Source organism: Coregonus lavaretus (genome assembly GCF_964263955.1).
Source record: "Coregonus lavaretus genome assembly, chromosome: 9".
NCBI classification, from domain to species: Eukaryota; Metazoa; Chordata; class Actinopteri; order Salmoniformes; family Salmonidae; genus Coregonus; species Coregonus lavaretus.
The window spans coordinates 31,941,785-31,962,527 of record NC_139996.1 but is presented as its reverse complement, the minus strand read 5'-3'; the positions used below and the strand labels follow the sequence as shown (position 1 = coordinate 31,962,527).

Here is a 20,743-nt window from a genome sequence, read left to right as displayed (position 1 = left end):
AATACATTAAACTCAGTTTTTCACAATTCCTGACATTTAATCCTAGTAAAAATTCACTGTCTTAGGTCAGTTAGGATCACCACTTTATTTTAAGAATGTGAAATGTCAGAATAATAGTAGAGAGAAGGATTTATTTCAGCTTTTATTTCTTTCATCACATTCCCAGTGGGTCAGAAGTTTACATACACTCAGTTAGTATTTGGTAGCATTGCCTTTAAATTGTTTAACTTGGGTCAAATGTTTCGGGTAGCCTTCCACAAGCTTCCCACAATAAGTTGGGTAAATTTTGGCCCATTCCTCCTGACAGAGCTGGTGTAACTGAGTCAGGTTTGTAGGCCTCCTTGCTCGCACATGCTTTTTCAGTTCTGCCCACAAATGTTCTATAGGTTTGAGGTCAGGGCTTTGTGATGGCCACTCCAATGCCTTGACTTTGTTGTCCTTAAGCCATTTTGCCACAACTTTTGAAGTATGCTTGGGGTCATTGTCCATTTGGAAGACCCATTTGCGACCAAGCTTTAACTTCCTGACTGATGTCTTGAGATGTTGCTTCAATATATCCACATCATTTTCCTTCCTCATGATGCCATCTATTTTGTGAAGTGCACCAGTCTCTCCTGCAGCAAAGCACCCCCACAGCATGATGCTGCCACCCCTGTGCTTCACGGTTGGGATGGTGTTCTTCGGCTTGAAAGACATCCCCTTTTTCGTCCAAACATAACGATGGTCATTATGGCCAAACAGTTCTATTTTTGTTTCATCAGACCAGAGGACATTTCTCCAAAAAGTACAATCTTTGTCCCCATGTGCAGTTGCAAACCGTAGTCTGGCTTTTTTATGGCGGTTTTGGAGCAGTGGCTTCTTCCTTGCTGAGCGGCCTTTCAGGTTATGTCGATATAGGACTCGTTTTCCTGTGGATATAGATACTTTTGTACCTGTTTCCTCCAGCATCTTCACAAGGTCCTTTGCTGTTGTTCTGGGATTGATTTGCACTTTTCGCACCAAAGTACGTTCATCTCTAGGAGACAGAACGTGTCTCCTTCCTGAGCGGTATGACGGCTGCGTTGTCCCATGGTGTTTATACTTGCGTACTATTGTTTGTACAGATGAACGTGGTGTTTGTAAATTGTTCCCAAGGATGAACCAAACTTGTGGTGGTCTACAATTTTATTTCTGAGTTCTTGGCAGATTTCTCTTAATTTTCCCATGATGTCAAGCAAAGAGGCACAGTCAACTTAGTGTATGTAAACTTTTGACCCACTGGAATTGTGATACAGTGAATTATAAGTGAAATAATCTGTCTGTAAACAATTATTGGAAAAATTACTTGTGTCATGCACAAAGTAGATGTCCTAACCGACTTGCCAAAACAATAGTTTGTTAAAAAGAAATTTGTGGAGTGGTTGAAAAACAAGTTTTAATGACTCCAACCTAAGTGTATGTAAACTTCCGACTTCAACTGTATATATATATATATGTAATTTTTAGCAATTCGTAACATATCATACGAAATGGATGACGTAGTACACAATTTGGCTCTTGAGCACTACTTTCAAAACTGCTGGCTGAAATTATACAAAACCTTTGAAGCGTAACTTTAACTTGTACAGTCAGTCTGCACCATCAAAACAAGCACAGTATTCTGAGCAGGCCAATGAGGACAGGGATAAATCATGAGGAAGTATACCTACAAATAAACAAGGAATCACTAATGTATGCGTTGAAAGCAGAAATAGCAGCGCTATCTTTGTAGGCCACAATAGTAATAGCTCTGACCTCTTAGCTGCGTGGAGGTTACTAGTGGTGTGCGTCTGTACATTCTTTCAAGTGCATAAAATACTAGGTAAAACACTGTGATATACTTTTCTTGATTGTGGTTTTAGGAAATATGCTTGGCAGTGCAATTCTGTTTCAAATGAGGCATTTCATCTGCTTCCACATGTGAATAGGGAGGGATACTAATACGTTGAGTCTAATGTACAGTAACACACACTGTACTTTATCACTACATGATGAAATATTGACACACACAAACCCTTCTTCATTTTACAAGTATCAAGTTGTTAGTCAGGCTTTGTTGTACAAATGTTTTCTGTCGTTCTCTGAAAGAAGCTAAGCTCCTCTTGTCATATATTTTGATATTGTTTGATACATTTTTCTTATTTCTTTGTGGTTCTAGATAACAGAACGGTTACCTTTTCCCATGTACTGAGGTGCAGTACACGTGTTGGTTGAAAAGCCTTCATTTGCATCGCTGAGTGAAGGAGTACTAATGGTTTTGTAGCCAGTCTCCTGCTGGGTTTCAAAGTGCCCCTCTTTATAGGACAAGGACTCCTTTTCCTCTGGGCTTGAACTAGAAACAGGGTCACCACTGTCTTTGGAGTTTTTTGCCTTCTATGAAAAAAACAATAGTGATAATTTTGATTTAAGTCTTTCATAGAACATCCTATTTCGGTCCACATTTATGTAACAAACCTTGAATGGACTATAATTGTCTCTTCCTCATGTTCACTGTGACTTGGTTGCTGTGGAAACCCATGTTAGTGTTTGAGAAAAACAGAGGACAGGAACAGTGAACAGTGAAATCGTCCTCAGTTTACCAATGAAGTGTGTGAGTGTGTGCATGTGTGTATGTTAGCCATATGCCCCTGTTCTTTGACAAAGCCTCCGCACTCTTCACTTTGATGCTTGTTACCAGGTTACAGCCAAGAGTTGTTTGTTTTCGGCACATGTCGTGCTTCATTGACGTCAGAGTTTTTTTCCATCCTTCCCTCTTAAGTGTGATACGTATTTTCAAAACTAGTTGTTCTTGGAGAGGGTGAAATAAAAGGAGAGAGAACAACAGCCATCGTAGTCCCCGGTAAACATTACTCTCCAATGACACTAATGAGCCATGCTCTAATCTCAAGTGCTTGAGCACTGCACTCGCAGCTTTGTACAAATAACACTCACGCTCATTCACAAAGGAAAAAAGAGAGATGACACATGAGTACATGTTTTTTAGACTGAATGACAAATTACCCAGCATACTGGCTCTATTTTTTATAAATAACATTTTCCCTCTGCTGCTCATCTGAGTAGGATTTGTATTATGTTGCTTCTTTCTCATGTACTGTGTCCATAGCTTAGAGAAAGGCTCTATATGAATGAAAGGTTTTACTAGTGTTTTAGTGGTTTATGGAATTAGATGTGTGTAGATGTGTGTGTGATATAACCACTGATGTGTTTTTGCTGTTAAACACTCTTGTGTTAGAACTGGTTGGTTTTTGGTGCAGTTCTCTTCCTGAACCCAGTTTTGGGGCAAGTGAGACAGATCCTAACCTGTCCCTAGGTTACCTGGCTCCTGGCAGGGGGACAGAGCCCGCTGGGCTGGATTACCTGGTTCATAATAGCCTGAGTCTGAGCAGCAGCATGAGCAGCAGCATCTTACACAAGCAACACTACATAGAACTGAATATAGAATATAGTATAATTATATAGTATAGTATAATAGAGTATAGATTGGATTCATCCTGACATTCTTGATTTCTTTTTTTTTAATGTACTTTTTAAAACGTTTTAATTATTTATGTACTTGTTTGAGATTTTACTGCATTATTAGGAGCTAATAACATAAGCATTACGCTTATAGCGTTCCGTTATAACATATGCTAAACTGTGTACGCGACCAATAAACTTAGATTTGATTTGAAAAATAAAGCAATCATTTGCACCTTATTACATGCTGATCAACACTGCATTTACAGTACCAGTCAAAAGTTTGGACACACCTACTCATTCAAGGATTTTTCTTAATTTTTTTACTATTTTCTACATTGTAGAATAATAGTGAAGACATAAAAACTATGAAATAACAGATATGAAATCATGTAGTAGCCAAAAAAGTGTTAAACACATTTTTAGATTTTAGATTCTTCAAAGTAGCCACCCTTTGCCTTGATGACAGCTTTGCACACTCTTGGCATTCGCTCAACCAGCTTCACCTGGAATGCTTTTCCAACAGTCTGTAAGGAGTTCCCACATATGCTGAGCACTTGTTGGCTGTTTTTCCTTCACTCTGCGGTCCAACTCATTCCAAACCATCTCAGTTGGGTTGAGGTTGGGTGGTTGTGGAGGCCAGGTCATCTGATGCAGCACTCCATCACTCTCCTTCTTGGTCAAATAGCCCTTACACAGCCTGGAGGTGTGTTGGGTCATTGTCCTGTTGAAAAACAAATGATAGTCCCACTAAGCGCAAACCAGATGGGATGGCGTATCGCTGCAGAATGCTGTGGTAGCCATGCTGGTTAAATGTGCCTTGAATTCTAAATAAATCGCGAACAGTGTCACCAGCAAAGCACCCCCACACCATCACACCTCCTCCTCCATGCTTCACGGTGGGAACCACACATGCGGAGATCATCAGTTCACCTACTCTGCGTCTCACAAAAACACGGCGGTTGGAAAAATCTAATGTCCATTGCTTGTGTTTCTTGGCCCAAGCAAGTCTCTTCTTATTATTGGTGTCCTTTAGTAGTGGTTTCTTTGTAGCAATTCGACCATGAAGGCCTGATTCACACCGTCTCCTCTGAACAGTTGATGTTGAGATGTGTCTGTTACTTGATCTCTGTGAAGCATTTATTTGGGCTACAATTTCTGAGGCTGGTAACTCTAATGAACTTACCCTCTGCAGCAGAGGTAACTCTGGGTCTTCCTTTCCTGTGGCGGTCCTCATGAGAGCCAGTTTCATCATAGCGCTTGATGGTTTTTGCGACTGCACTTGAAGAAACTTTCAAAGTTCTTGAAATGTTCATATTGACTGACCTTCATGTCTTAAAGTAATGATGGTCTGTCATTTCTCTTTGCTTATTTGAGCTGTTTTTGCCGTAATATGGACTTGGTCTTTTACCAAATAGGGCTATCTTCTGTATACCACCCCTACCTTGTCACAACACAACTGATTGGCTCAAACGCATTAAGAAGGAAATAAATTCCACAAATTAACTTTTAACTAGGCACACCTGTTAATTGAAATGCATTCCAGGTGACTACCTCATGAAGCTGGTTGAGAGAATGCCAATAGTGTGCAAAGCTGTCATCAAGGCAAAGGGTGGCTACTTTGATTAATCAAAAATCTAAAATATATTTTGATTTGTTTAACACTTTTTTGGTTACTACATGATTCCATATGTGTTATTTCATAGTTCTGATATCGTCACTATTATTCTACAATGTAAAAAATAGTAAAAATAAAGAAAACCCTTGAATGAGTAGATGTGTCCAAACTTTTGACTGGTACTGTATGAATCCAGAAAGTGAGAAAGATTGAAAACTTCCTTGCAGGAAAAAGAAGAAGGCATAGAAAATGACAACATGAGTGTTCAACCTAATTCATTACACATTCACTGAACAAAAATATAAATGCAGCACACAACAATTTCAAAGATTTTACTGAGTTACAGTTCATTTAAAGAAATCAGTCAATTTAAATACATTTATTAGGCCCTAATCTATGGTTTTCACATGACTGGGCATAGGCCCACCCACTTGAGAGCCAGGCCCAGCCAGTCAGAATGAGTTTTTCCCCACAAAAGGGCTTTTTTACAGACAGAAATACTCCTCAGTTTCATCAACTGTCCGGGTGGCTGGTCTCAGATGATCCCGCAGGTGAAGAAGCCGGATGTGGATGTCCTGGGCTAGCGTGATTACAAGTGGTCTGTGGTTGTGAGGCCGGTTGGACGTACTGCCAAATTCTCTAAAACGACATTGGTAGAGAAATAAACATGCGCTCTCAAAACTTGAAACATCTGTGGCATTGTGTTGTGTGACAAAACTGCACATTTTAGAGTGGCCTTTTATTGTCCCCTTGCATAAGGTGCACCTGTGTAATGATCATGCTGTTTAATCAGCTCCTTGATTTGCCACACCTGTCAGGTGGATGGATTATCTTGGCAAAGGAGAAATGCTCACTAACAGGGATGTAAACAAATCTGTGAGAGAAATAAGCTTTTTGTATTAATAGAAAATGTTGGGGATTTTCTTTTTCAGCTCATAAAACATGGGATCAACACTTTACATGTTGCGTTTATATTTTTGTTCAGTATAAAACAATTTATAATACTTTGCATTGCATTCTAACAAGTCTCAATCCCAGCTCATTTTAACACCGGAGCTCATCCCTAGGCATCAAACCAAGGATAATGGAGGATTTCTATGAGCCTATTGATTCAACTTTAGAGAGTGAGGGAGAAAGCATCTCCAACACTCAAATACATTATGGAATGTAATAACTATAACACCAGGAATGAAGACCTTTACTAGTACAATTCTTTGCTCTCTACCTCATTGTTCTGGCAAATGTTTTCAAATCTCAACTGTGAATTACATTTAGCTGACATCATCCCATAAACACTTGAATGATTTCAACATTGCCATGATATATGATTCCTCTGTGTTTTAGTTGATTAAAATGTATTAAGTGATGTATTCTTTAGTTGCTAGAGGCATATGGCACCGATTAACTGGCACAGGCCTACCATGGCTTATGGTAAAACTATGAAAATAATTCATTACATGCAGCTCAGTGGCAACATGCAACAAATGTTCAGTGAATAACCACTTTATTATTCTTTCAGGTTCATATAGGAACAGCCAGACTCACAGCCTTACCAGACACGTCATAAACATCAGAATACGTAAAATAGGTCAGACATGAGCTGCCTAATTTGGTTTGAACTACTTTAATGACAGCCATGCCACCATTAGAGTGCCTTGGTGACCAGTATTGACAGAGGAACAACCACCCCCCCCCCCCCTCTCTGCCCAGGGGCGAGGACAGAGCAAAGCTAGTTGGAAGGAGGAGGGGGTTAGCTGGCATCATGCCACCCTCCCTGCCTAGTCTGGCTGAGTGAGGAGTGGGTGGCAGGGAGGGAGGAAGGGCTGCTGTGGCTCAGATTGATGAGGCCAGGTCTGTGGTCTGGGTATAGAGTGTTGCAGAACAGACGTCCTGCTGGCACTTCCTGCCCTTTCCTTCCGCTGTGCACACACAGCCCTCCATGCCCGCCCCAGCCCTCCGTGCCCACCCCAGCCCTCCGTGCCCGCCCCAGCCCTCCGTGCCCGTCCCAGCCCTCCGTGCCCGCCCCAGCCCTCCGTGCCCACCCCAGCCCTCCGTGCCCGCCCCAGCCCTCCGTGCCCGTCCCAGCCCTCCGTGCCCGTCCCAGCCCTCCACGCCGCCTTATCGGAACTCCTAATTGTCCTTATGAATATTTTAGAGGCGAGCAGGAATGGGAGTTGAGGGCGGGGGTACGGTTTCAAGGGCTCTGACAGCTAATGATCCACTTTGTGGGTACAGGGAGGGAGAGACAGAGACAGAGAGAGAGACAGAGAGAGAGAGAGAGACAGAGAGACAGAGCGAGACAGGGAGGGAGGGAGGGAGGGAGGGAGGGAGGGAGGGAGGGAGGGAGGGAGGGAGGGAGGGAGGGAGGGAGGGAGGGAGGGAGGGAGGGAGGGAGGGGAAAGATGTTAAGTGAACTTCTTGTAGTAGTAAGAGTTTGTTTAGTGAATGGTTATTTACTTAAATTGTATACCTTTTTACACTTTTTATGTTGAATGTAATTTCTTCTCATCTAAAATATACCCACATGGCGCTCTATAGATATCTAGAACTAGTTGGATGTAATGGAGCGTGTTTGTCTCATTTGTTCCCATTCTTTTAAAGATGTAGATAATGATGACATGTCTTTATCCTCAATTTGGACTTCAATTCCCAGTTGGCTAAATGTTCTGAAAATATCCAAGCCGCTGATTGAAAGTGTGTTCTCTTTTGACTGTGGCAACTAATATCTTTGACACGTCCATCAACAGTCTCTGAGCAGCTGTCTCTCTGAGGGAAAAGTATTGCTCGCTGCAGTGCAATGGATTCTTATTCAATAATATAGCGGCTATATTTATCAAAGTGATAATCTAGTCAGTCAACCACAGTAATTATCTGCTTTACTGTATATTGAGCTGAGCTGAGACAGAGGCTTTCTCTTCCCTGTCTGCCTCCTTTAGACACATGCAGACCACTGCTCAGTTAGGCTCACTCTACTTTTATACGTCTGCATGTGTTAGTCTTTTTGGTGGATCAGCTTGGAGCTAACTGTGGTCTCGCCATTGTCCTGTTTTTGGAGGGGATTGGATTACAGACTGTATATTGTTTTCCAAACAACTGCAGTCAGATAATAATAACCAAACAAAATGCAGTCCGTCCCGTCCAATCCTGTGAATTGAGGACAATGGTCTGACAGAGAGGTCATATCCTGATATCAGTTAGATCACTGATGATGTGGAATGGTCATTAAAACAGATATGTCTGGGAATCAAAACCACTTTCCTTATCTAGCCCTCCCTACTCCCCTACTCCCAGACCAGTAACATGACCAGTACCAGTGAGTAGAGAGGAGAAGCTTTTAGGGCCCTTGGTAATGGCATACAATACATACAGCCATTAGCTAGAGTGTCCACGAGAACAACCAACAGTTCCTTTTTCCCCCTCAAGTGAAATCTACAGCACCAAAGGAAAAATGGGAGCATGCTCACACTGAAAGACTTGTCTCTTAAGATGTTATATAAGAGAGTATTTGTGAGCAGATAAAAGCCTTGCTATCAGCAACCTCCCCATGCTGATTCTCAACTGCCTTCACACTCAAAGAGGCCCTTTGATAAGCACATTAGATGGAACGGACCGGACACAATGGTGATGTCATGAGGATTAGCATGCTACCTTGCTTAGTGCGGCAACAGGCACAACAGCTCATTCACAACACTGCAGGGTGAGCAAGGAGGGGAGGAACGCTACAGAAGCAGAAATAGTTAAACTATACATACTTTATATAGACTATAATACAATAATAATGGCTCTTAAAGTATGATCTTGGTGTATGTTCTGTGTAGCTACCATTGCACACTGGAAAACACTCACAGTTCAGCCTCTACCTGCCATCTCCCCACATTTGAAAAGTTACTGTCTACTTCCAACCTCCCTTTTATTCAGGTACAGTACATGAATAAGTGAAATTTTAAAAGCTCTTGACACAAGTGGGGGGCATTGGAGTGTAATGGTGTTCTATCCAAGGCAGACTGTGCAGAAATTGCTTGGGCCTATTTCAGTGAAAGTGCTTCACAAGGAACAGGCAATGTAGGTGGCTTACGCAACAGCTTCAAAACAGCTTCGGCTCCACTTTATTTTTAACTCCTGAAATGATGTTTGCTTCAGTTTTGAATGTATATGGGGCTATGATATAAACTCTGTGGTTGGTGTTAAACTCAGCCAATTGTAAAAAAGACCCTGTCAGTCTTTTGAGTGTTATATTCATGTTTATTTTATGTGACATAAACGTTGATCTTTATGGAACACTATATATATAATCTATGGTGGGTGAAATGTAATATAAAAAATATATAGATTTAAAAAAGTACAATTGACACTACAATTGACACAATGCTCCAAAAACTCATACTCCTGTGTATGTTTGTGAGTTTCAGCTAAATTAACAATTATTGGCGCTATGGAGGAGATGAGTGATACAGGTACACTAGATGTTATCGTCAGTATGTCGGTTGGGCATACAATACTAAGAATGAAGTGACACATTTCAAGGCCTCCCTTACTAAAGGCATGCTTTCTGTTCTCTTATTGCTACATTCATACACTCACTATGATGTCCTGCTGGTTTGACGTCAGACTCCCAGACTCACATTTTGAGTGTATAGAGCCACATTTCTATCAATCCAGGTCTGGACGGCTGTGAGAAAATAGCTGCTGGCCTGGTTCCCACTGAACTTTATGAGCCTCCACAGGCCTTGTGAACAGATTACACAAGTTCACTCGTCACTACTCTCTTGTCTGCAGCCCCTGAATACAGACAGACCCACCACCCCTACCCAACCTCCATTATAAATGTTGTTGTTGAAAATCTCTCTGTTCTACTGTATTCACACCCCTCCAACTTTTCTTTCTTAATAAGCACAAACCACACAGCTTGACATTACTTTTGAAAATTTGTTTCAGAGCTAGAATTTGAAAAGCAATAGAAGGAACACTTGTTTTATTTTGGATTTAGTTTACCATACTTCCCACTGGGCAAAAACTGTTTGAATCAACATTGTTTCCATGTCATTTCAACAACAAAGAATCTATGTGATGACGTTGAATCAACGTAAGGGAATTTCATATTATTTTCACCCAACTCTTAACCTAAATGCAGTGACGTGGTGAAATGTTTTGTTGATTTCACGTTACTCAACCAAATGTAAATCAAAACTAGACGTTGAAATTATGTTTGTGCCCAGTGCGTTCAGAGTTGGTTGGTTTTGTTTTCTAGGTTTTGCGCAAGGTTTGTATTGCTTTACCAATACTTTTATGTATTTATATTATGGAGTAAAATCCTTGGCTGTGGAATGTCTGATGGCCTTCAGGGCTCCATGTGGCCCCTTGTAAGGCCATGTCGGTGTGAAGCTGTTTGTGATTGGCTGGGCTGGGCCGGGGAGCCAGGGCCTGACAGGTGTTTGGTAGAGGGACACCTGTTTGGCCATGTGCTGATTTAGTGATCCATTTACTGGGAGCTGCGGGCAGCGTCTGTGTGACACCCGAAACATGCCAAGTCATTTAAGGAGGAATAACGGCCATGCTGTCCCAGACCTTCACTCTTTAGCATGCTCAGCTAGGAGCACCTCAGAGGAAATATTCACTCTTTAGCATGCTCAGCTAGGAGCACCTCAGAGGAAATATTCACTCTTTAGCATGCTCAGCTAGGAGCACCTCAGAGGAAATATTCACTCTTTAGCATGCTCAGCTAGGAGCACCTCAGAGGAAATATTCACTCTTTAGCATGCTCAGCTAGGAGCACCTCAGAGGAAATATTCACTCTTTAGCATGCTCAGCTAGGAGCACCTCAGAGGAAATATTCACTCTTTAGCATGCTCAGCTAGGAGCACCTCAGAGGAAATATTCACTCTTTAGCATGCTCAGCTAGGAGCACCTCAGAGGAAATATTCACTCTTTAGCATGCTCAGCTAGGAGCACCTCAGAGGAAATATTCACTCTTTAGCATGCTCAGCTAGGAGCACCTCAGAGGAAATATTCACTCTTTAGCATGCTCAGCTAGGAGCACCTCAGAGGAAATATTCACTCTTTAGCATGCTCAGCTAGGAGCACCTCAGAGGAAATATTCACTCTTTCTTAGGCACGCATGATTATGTCCTCATTTTAAGGTTATGTTGCATTTCAGTACATCTCTAATCAGAGTGATTAATATTTACTTATGAATCCATCTCTCATGGACAATGACCGAGATATGAGCACTCGTTGTTAGGCTTTGTGTTGTTTAGTCTCAGTGCAACATGTTCCATGGTTTGTTCTGAATGCTGAGTGTCCCTGGCACTGGATGTTTCCACACTGGCCCCTCCCTGAGTGGTCGCGGCCAGGGGCCAGAGGGGTGCGGCTGGTTGGAGGCTCATTGTGGAAGTGCTGCCTGCGGCCCTGCCCATCTCACACAGCCATGGCCGACCAGCCCAACCCAGCTATTCCCATAATGAGCAGGTTGGGACTTTAATTTGCAGGTCCCGATCAGATCTTTGGCAGTCTGGTGGAGAAAGTGCATAGTTTCCCTAGTAAACACAGCCTTTATGGGAGCCTAAGTAAAGAGCAGCCATAGTAAACAGGAAATGAACCAGGAAGGCGTTTTTTTTGTTGTTGAGAAGAATGCCCTTGCTCTGTACCACACCAAATACAAGTGCATCTAACTGCACATTTACACATGTTGTGTATCATTCACAGGGCCGGCTCTAGGCATAAGCGACATAAGCGGTTGCTTAAGGCCCCCGGCCGATAGGGGAACTCAGTTGGGGTCTCAACTGTTGAGAGTTAGAATAGTAGAATACACAAGGTGCAATCTCGACATTTGGTTGTGCATCAGCAGTTTTTCTCATGTTATGTCAGTCACTGACAGTCACTCAATTAGCACATGTCAGCTATTTCTTTTAGATTGTTAAGTTAGTCTAGCCAGCTATCTAAACTTGTAGTAATCATAGTCAAATTATCAACCGGACACGAAGGGCACTTGCCCAAGGGCCCTGACTTTCAGGGGGCCCCCAATGATTTTGCTAGTCAATCTCACTCAGATATCATATTAACATGACATAAGTCATGGCAAAATGTGTAGAATTGCATGAAATTAACTCTACAACTATATATTTTTTCTCTTCGCTATTCAAAAACAATTTGCTTAGGGCCCCCAAAAGGCTAGGGCCGGCCCTGATCATTCATTACTCATGAGACTTTCTCTCTCTCCTCAGTAACACTGTCAGACAGATATGACTGATGAGATTTAGGTACCTTTCCGAGTTCTCCTGCTTAAGCTTTTAGCTTATACACCATTTCATCATACACCTAAACTAGAGTAGAGTGTAGTTTGATTCAGTACTGGTAAATTTGCTAGGATCAACTGAGCCTTGGTAGACAGGTACATTGTATAGTAGGCAATCATTGAAACCAAGTTAGGTTTCACAACATTTAAATCCTAGGAAATCAAACAGTAGTGTGTCATACAGAGCTCGTCAGCGTGTTGGTAGCTACTGTAAGCAGGGTTGGGTAAGACACATTGTTAGATAGCGATCAGCCGAGACACCACTGTACTGTCAGAGAGCTGTCAGCAGACGCCAGCTGCTGCAACGCCCATGAACACACACACACACACACACACACACACACACACACACACACACACACACACACACACACACACACACACACAATTAGCCAGTGTGTTACCTCCAGCACCTCCAGGATGATGGAGGCGGAGGCAGAGACTAAGGGCTCATTAGTCTTTGGGCCCTACTACACTCCCTCACACTGTGACCTCTCCATCCAGAGGAGTCAGTGGCCTTGCTGTAGACATCCGGCTCAGAGGCAGCCCAGAGACAGGGGAGGTCACCGCTCTGGACCTGCACCAGCCTGTTAGGGGGACCTGAACAACACACATATAAATCAAACTTGATTTGCTCTGACTGGCATGATATCGCATGCTGTCACGTGCTGTCATCAGCTCTCATAAACACTGGAGAGAACCACTCCTCTGATAGAAAGTTACCACAAACACAACACTGTTTTTATTTAGTTTGTTTTATAGTGTGGGATTCTTTTAAGATGTAACATAAAGCTCATTGGACTTCTATATCACACCACATCACACTGTGCTCGTTCCTCTTACAATAATCGCTCAATTTCATGCTCTATTAAGCATCTTTGACCACATATAATAAACAAATGTATTTCCTACATTACTTAACATTGATAAGATCCTGTGAGTGGCAACCATGCTGAATTAAAGTCTGCAACGTTTTGAACTGCTGCTCTGTGGGATCCTCTTATGCCGGGGTGTCTTACAGCTGGATGGCTTATGATAAGTGAAACACACACATGCAGAGAGACAGAGGGGGAAGATAGAGAGGGAGGAGGGAGGGAGATAGAGGAGAGAGAGGGCAGAGAAAGGGTCAGAGACAGAGACAGATACATATTTAGTTTCTCCTGTGCTGAAGGTCTCTAAATGATGAAAGGATAAGGAGTGATATTTCAATTTCTCTATCATTGTCAACCATTGCGTAGTAATACAGTACTTGTATCATTCCCAGCTCACACCAGCACACTGGCAGGCCAAAAAATAAGAAATTAATTCAAAATATGTTTTATTATTTATTAATGTACATGCTAGGGCAGGTTTATTATAATGGGTGTATTAAGAATAATTTAAAAAATCCAATTAATTCATGTCTTGACTTGAATGATGCCTTATATGTTAATATTTTTAGACAATGTTCATGTTTTGTTATGGGAACAGGTTTGTAGAGGTATATTATAACCTAGCTAGACAGAGAGTCATGTGGTAGTAGACTGAGTCTCCTGCAGTATATATTGTGTGTGAATTGTGCAATTTTATTTCAGAAATTAAGAAACAAAGGCCATAATGACCTGTGTGCCAGTCCTGATCCAGATGACTGTTTTGGGCACAGCCCCCTCATGGACGACCGTTTCGGCAAACTAAGCGAAGAGAGTGATTTAATGTACAAGCGCTGTGGTGTAAGTACTTCCTCCATCTCTTGCCATTTTTTGTTGATTCCTGTTTTTATGTTGATGTCCACTACAGGCGCTAAACAAGAAAGAACACAGAGGCTGTGATAGCCCGGACCCCGATGCCTCATATGTCCTCACCCCTCACACAGAAGAAAAGTATAAAAAAATTAATGAGGAGTTTGATAATATGATGAGAAATCATAAAATCGTAAGTAAATGCAATGTTTTTGCTGCTTGGCTTTGTGGCACAAAGGATTTTGACCTTTTGGTTTTTATTTGTTCTTATTTTTTTTCATTATCCCACCCTGCAACCTCTGTCAACTACTATAAGCAAACATGGACTATTCAAGCATAACCTTTTTTCCGTTCATTGGAAGTGTAATTGTTTATTTTGTTTATTTGTACTGCAACTTATATTTTGGCACACCCTGATAAGATCACATTGTTATGATAGGTTGAACCTTTTCAAAGCTCTATTGAAATGATCACATTTCTCCACATTATTTGAAACATTTGAAAACTATATGAAAAGGAAAGTGCATTTTTTTATTCCAGAGGAGAAGCTTCTTTATTATCAAGACACATTTCCCCCTGGAAAAAGGGGAAGATCCCTCAATTTCTTCCCACTCTGGTTTAAATATTGACTGGTTCTGTAGCTTTGGTGATTTATGTGTTTTTTCCCAAAACCCATTTTTCACCCACAAGCAGATGTGAAAATTGAATCTCTTTTAGTCCCACAGTGCCCAGATCATGTGACTGGGGAGATTTTAAAAATGTATCTCCCCTTTGCTCATTGTATGGTCTGTCCTGGTTCCCCATCTCCTAGTGGGGCGTCCTCCATTCACCTGGGCAAATCATACACTCTTAGAAAAAGGTGCTATCTAGAACCTAAAATGGTTATTTGGCTGTCCCCATAGGAGAACCCTTTGAAGAACCCTTTTGGGTTCCATGTAAAACCCTCTGTGGAAAGGGTTCTTCATGGAACCCAAAAGGGTTATACCTGGAACCAAAAAGGGTTATTCAAAGGGTTCTCCTATGGGGACAGCTGAATAACCATTTTAGGTTCTAGATGGCATGTGTATGATTTTCCCAGGTGAATTGAGGACGCCCCACTAGGATATGGGGAACTAGGAGAGATCATACAATGAGCAAAGGGGGAGATTTACAAAAAAGTGTACAGTCCTCCTAAAGCACAACATCAGTGGACTATCACTGTGTATTCTCCACTCGTTCATCAAGCTACTACCATTACACAGAGCTTTACCTTGAGACAATAGTGATCTTATTGCAGGTGGCAATCATAGAATCCTGCATAAAGTATAGTGCTTCAACTGTTGTTTTCTCTCTAATTCTGACATGGAGAGCACCACTGTTTGCAATTAACACACTAATAATATCACTAACTGACTGCCTCACTGGACTATGCTGTGAATGGAGTGGTCTCACTGTCACCAGTCACTCTCACACACTCTGTGGATAGTCAGCACTGCACAGACATGGACTAGAGTAATAGAAACGTCAAGTGATTAAAACTCATAATATATGTTTTTATCCAAAATGCTTTCATATTTTTGGAAATTACACAATTACACTATCCTGATTAAAAGAGAAAACGTTGTTCTGCAGTGCTGACTATTACAATGCAAGACTGAACACCTGGTACAAGGCACTGCTAATGTGCATGTTTTGGAATATGTTATGTTTTCAGTGATGTGTAATGTTTTTATATAGCAAAATGATTGTTTTGTGCATTTACAATAATATAGTGTTCATTTGTACATTTTATGCATTATTATTTATAAATATATTATACAAGCTTATGACAGCATCATATGGAATACAGCAATTTTTCAGATTCCACTTTGTAGCCTATTATTCAAGACAGTTATTGTTTAATCCCATTACAAACCAAAGGTATTTTTATTTGTGGTCATTTCTTGGCCTTTCACACTTAATGCAATGTTAACAGAAGTGAATGTGTAAGAGTGTAAGATACGCCTTTATAAGCAACCTGGATTAGGAACATGAACAACTTGCCAGCTGCAGCATAGAGCTGTTTGTTTGCGATAAGTTAATAGGACTGCTCTGTTAACCGTACCAATATGATTGATGTGGCACCATCACAGATGCCATCTCTGCCGTCTCCTTCCCCCTGTGACCCTCAGCCCAGTGCCATGTCTTTAATTCTCCCCATGTCTGTGTGTTTCCCTCCTGTAGCCCACAGCGCTGCCCCAGCAGAACTTCTCCATGCATGTGGCAGTACCAGTCTCCAACCAGAACACCATGTCCTACAACCCAGGAGGCTCCATGAGCAGCCATGCCCTGGCCCAGGCCACAGCCTCTCTGAGCGACAGCGGGATGCTCTCTCCCCCTCAGGCCTCCTTACACAGGAACGTGGGCTCCAGCGGGGGCCAGCAGAGGCCCCCTAGTCAAGGCAATGCAGGTCAGTACTGTTACATTTCACTGTTTTTTTCTCTCTCACTACAACTGACCATGGTGGTAAAGATTCAGGTCTTTATCCACCAATTTCACTCTTGATCTTTCAGATATAACTTGCTCGATATTTGCCTGATATGTGATATGTTTGCAATGGGCCTATTTGCATCTAGTTTATTATGAGAAAAAGTCCCACTTAATTGAAGGGATTTTTCATGACTCAAGCAAAGGTCCAGTGGTGTCAGTGAGCTCATATTACCACTTGTTTACCACTGCTGTTTATAGTAATGCCTGCACTATGACTCATGTTTCACAACTTTTAAGACTTGTATTGCTCAGAGGAAGTGGGATGAACTAGTAATGTTTTGACACCATAGCTACATCCTCTGTGTTGTGCAGAGTGGTCTGTGCATTCAGCCAGCCCATGCCTCGGCAGGATGCAGAGTTCTCTATGGTAAAATTAGCACTATGCTTGAAGTCCATCTGCATTGGAAATAAGAAATGTATGGGTTTTATGTTCATTTCAGTCTCATAAAAGGTGGTAACCACAACTGCAGCATGGGTAAAATACAATGTCTCTATTCTCTGGGGAGCCACTGAAACAACAGGGCGGTCTTTAGCCTTACTGCCACCTCATGCTTACAGCTGGATTTATGTGCACTGTGCCTGTAAAGTAGATTCACAGGTAAATAATATTTTGTTGTTCAGCTCCGTACTAGGTTATAACTTCAATATGTATACAAAAGCAAGGCTGATGGTGTTGTGGTCAGAGTACTAAAGTGTGGACCTGAGAATGTCCCTTCACACAAACTGTGGGATACTGGCATTGTTGCATTAAAGAAAACACTTTGACTTAGGGCCATTACTTGACAACTTTGACTTGGATGACTGCACAAAGTAAGGACAGGGCCAATGGCCCACTCGCCATAGAACCAGAGAGAATGCATTCCCACTCACTGTTAGCTCCAAGTAGTGGTAGAAGTGATGGAAGTTGTTCAAAGCTGGATGTTGTTTCCATGTATTCCACAATTAAATCCTAAACATTTCCAGACACCTCATATTATGCTCTACGGCAGTGGTTAACTGAGAGAATGACCCCAGCCTCTTTGGAGGGATTGAGTGCTGCTCTTCCCTGATCCCACGCTCCCAGCTGAAGGATGCAGATGGTTAATAATATCATTTCATGCATCTCATTAGGTGGCATGCTGGGTAGGACAGACCTGGCAGTGCCAGCGTGGCGTGAGCACCAGCCCAGCGAGTATAGTAGGTCCTCCAGGACGAACTCATTAGGTCTCTGTGGCTCTGCCCAATTGGCCCTCACCTCACTGTCTGCATACATGTACATGTGCCTGCGACATGGTCAACGACGGCTTTTGTTAGATTCTTGGTCATTTATTGCATGCGAGGGGACTGTATTTGTTGTCTGTCTGTGAGTATTGGTAACATTGAAGGCAGTTAGTTAACATGGTCTTCGTATACACGTTAGAGTGATGGGACACTGTCCTTACTGTATAGCAAGACAGCCAAGCTGAGTGTCAGCATGTTCTGTTTTATCCTCAGAACCCAGACAGAGATGCTGTATGTTCAGTATATTATTCAGACTGCAGCTAGACAGGTTGGTGAAGTGATTGCATCCAAGGCTCCAAGAGTCAGTCCAAGAGGGACATATCTTGTTTGCCAATGTGTTCCAAAGAAGAGGCGTAGATGGTTGAGTACAGTAACAGAGGAAAATGGCAGCAGCTGCTAATGTCTGGCCCGCTGCTATGGTAACACACAATCAAACCACCAAGGACACCAGGAAGGTCACTCGTCCATCTGTTCCTCCTGGATAGTAACAGATCAAGACTGCCTCTTGTTCTCAATCGGCTGCTCACTTTGTGTCGCTCCAAACATGTTTGTTGTACAAGTTATATTAGGGGTTTACGGATGACAACAGTCACTATATATATTCTTAGGGCTATACCTTCATTGTGAGCTTGTTTGTGCCTGAAAGGGTTAACATATTAAAAGGTAGTGTTGAGGCGGCGGATTCTCTTTGGAAGGTAAATAAACACAGTGTTTCCTTTAAGACAGACACCTCCATCCCACCCTCCCTCCTCCAGTTTCCTTCCCTCTATTGACAGGTGCATCTGTTTTTCCCAGTACCATGGCAGCCCTTATATGGCTGGAGAGAGCCTGCAAGATGTCTAGGCCAGCAGCACCCTGGAGGTATTCCGGCCATGACATCCCTCTAAGTCCTCTGTACACAATGACCGGACAGCCTGTCATGGCTGCTATGTGCTGAGTGAGAGGCAGAGGCAGGTGGACGTTAACCCTCTCCCTACCAGACAGGCCACTGTGTCGCATATGATACAATATTATGATAGTAGTGAAAATACATTATGCAATCAACAGAAGCTGTATTTAAAGCTATACATTAATTATGTCCTGCATCGTGAGCAGAGACATGCTGGGTATAAGTTTGAGTCTGTGGTTGGTGAGGTGATTCAATGCTCTCAGTCAGGGCTAGGTGAAATGTTTGGTCTGTCTGTATTTGGTCTTTGGCGGTGCTCGGAGCCCTGTCCCTGTGCTGGGTAAGCGGTAAGGTTGTGGGGTGCTGTGCCGTCCCCATGCCAAGGGAGGGGTGTCAGCCGTTGGCACACTGGCAGGAGACTGCAGCTGTTGTTTGTACCAAACTGGGTAGAACAGCAGAGACTGCTTGGAAGAGAAACCTCTCTCTCCAGTGCTGCCGTCAGATGGCCATTCCTTACATAGCTCTGATTTTTCACAAGCAGCAGCTATAGGGAGAGGAGAGGCCTTTTGCACCAGTTCTGTCTTGTTGCTCGCTCTCTTTTCTCCTCCGGTGGTGTGGCTTGATATCGCCACTAAGAGGGGCTTACAAGCACGGAGAATGTCCTGGAAAATGCTCCGGATCACTGATTAAGCCTAGGGAATGGCGGCACTGATCCAAACCCTAATCCCATCTGATATGCCAGCTCTTGTCCTCAGAAAGAAAACTCTTTCTTCATATTGACATGCACCGGCAAAGTGCAAATGAATCATTTTGTCCATGGACATGACATGGCATGTCATGCACCTTAGCTTTTCTATCTTCCACTGGAGCTTGAAAGCTTTTTGGAGCCATTTTCATAGTTTCCTTTCTGCAGCAGTGTGAAGGAGGTCTTTATCACATGTGATATGAATTGAGTATATGTGTTCATTCAGAATGAACATGAGTCTGGTTTCAATCTGAGACCATAACAGGATTTGGCAGCTGACAAACTAACACATGAAAGTGTGTTTCTGTTAATACACCACATCTTACGTTGAGCAGAAATTCTATTTTCTATTTTCATACAGTCATTTCACTCCTAGAACATTACAGGTAACTCGGGTAAATGAGGCTTTGCAGAGGGGTGATGTTCATTTAGCACACGAGTTGCATAAAAGCCAGTGTTTAAGATTCAATAAGGGGGAAAGGGCTCCACTATTCTTCCTGCACTCTTAGAAAAAAAGGCGCTATCTAGAACCTAAAAGGGTTATTTGGCTGTCCCCATAGGAGAACCCTTTGAATAACCTTTTTTGGTTCCAAGCAGTTAGAGCCCTTTCTACATAGAGTTATAAGGGTTATCCTATGGGGACAGTCGAATAACCCATTTGGAACCCTTTTTTCTAAGTGTGGAGAGGTCTCACAGTGGGTCAGTCCCAGTGCTCTGCAGACATGAATCATGATAAATAAGATTATGTCTGAAGAGCAGTGGGCTCCACAAGGTAGTCTCGGTTTAAGTGATCATGACATAAGCCTAGTGAGGGTCAGAATATTCACTCACAACATACAGTATTCTGGTTTTGCAGGCAAATTGTGAAAGCTGTATTTTAATTCTATATTTTCAGAGAGCAGTTTTTGATAGCAATGAATTTTCAATTGTTCTATCTAAAATGAGCCATCTGTTTTGGCTCTCATTCAAATACCTAAACCTTGGCTCACGAGAAGACTATGAACTTCTTATGCTTTGCTCAAACATAAATGATATGGATGTAATTAAAGCAACTCTGTGATATCATTTTTACACCTAATTAGCAATCCAATGTGGAATTCTTTGTGTGATACAGTCACACTCCTCAATACATTAGAGATGCTTTGCACACAGTTCCACTCTTTCCATGCTCTCTCTTTTCCCACTCTGTTGAGCATTAAGAATGAGAGCTTGTCAGAATGTAAGGGATGTGACTCTTCTCTCT

General features: G+C 42.3%; 1 protein-coding gene across 3 annotated transcripts in view; it reads left to right on the top strand.

Moving 5' to 3' along the window:
* Window positions 1-20,743, top strand: part of LOC311135413 (myocyte-specific enhancer factor 2A-like) — a 103,738-nt gene that overhangs the window by 65,245 nt on the left and 17,750 nt on the right. The window contains exons 5-7 of one of the 3 annotated variants that reach the window (XM_084169350.1): window positions 13,958-14,092; window positions 14,160-14,294; window positions 16,304-16,529. In XM_084169350.1, coding sequence (XP_084025476.1) covers window positions 13,958-14,092; window positions 14,160-14,294; window positions 16,304-16,529 — 496 coding nt within the window. The remainder of the gene's footprint in view (window positions 1-13,957; window positions 14,093-14,159; window positions 14,295-16,303; window positions 16,530-20,743) is intronic. The other 2 variants (XM_084169348.1, XM_084169349.1) reach the window with 2 other exon arrangements.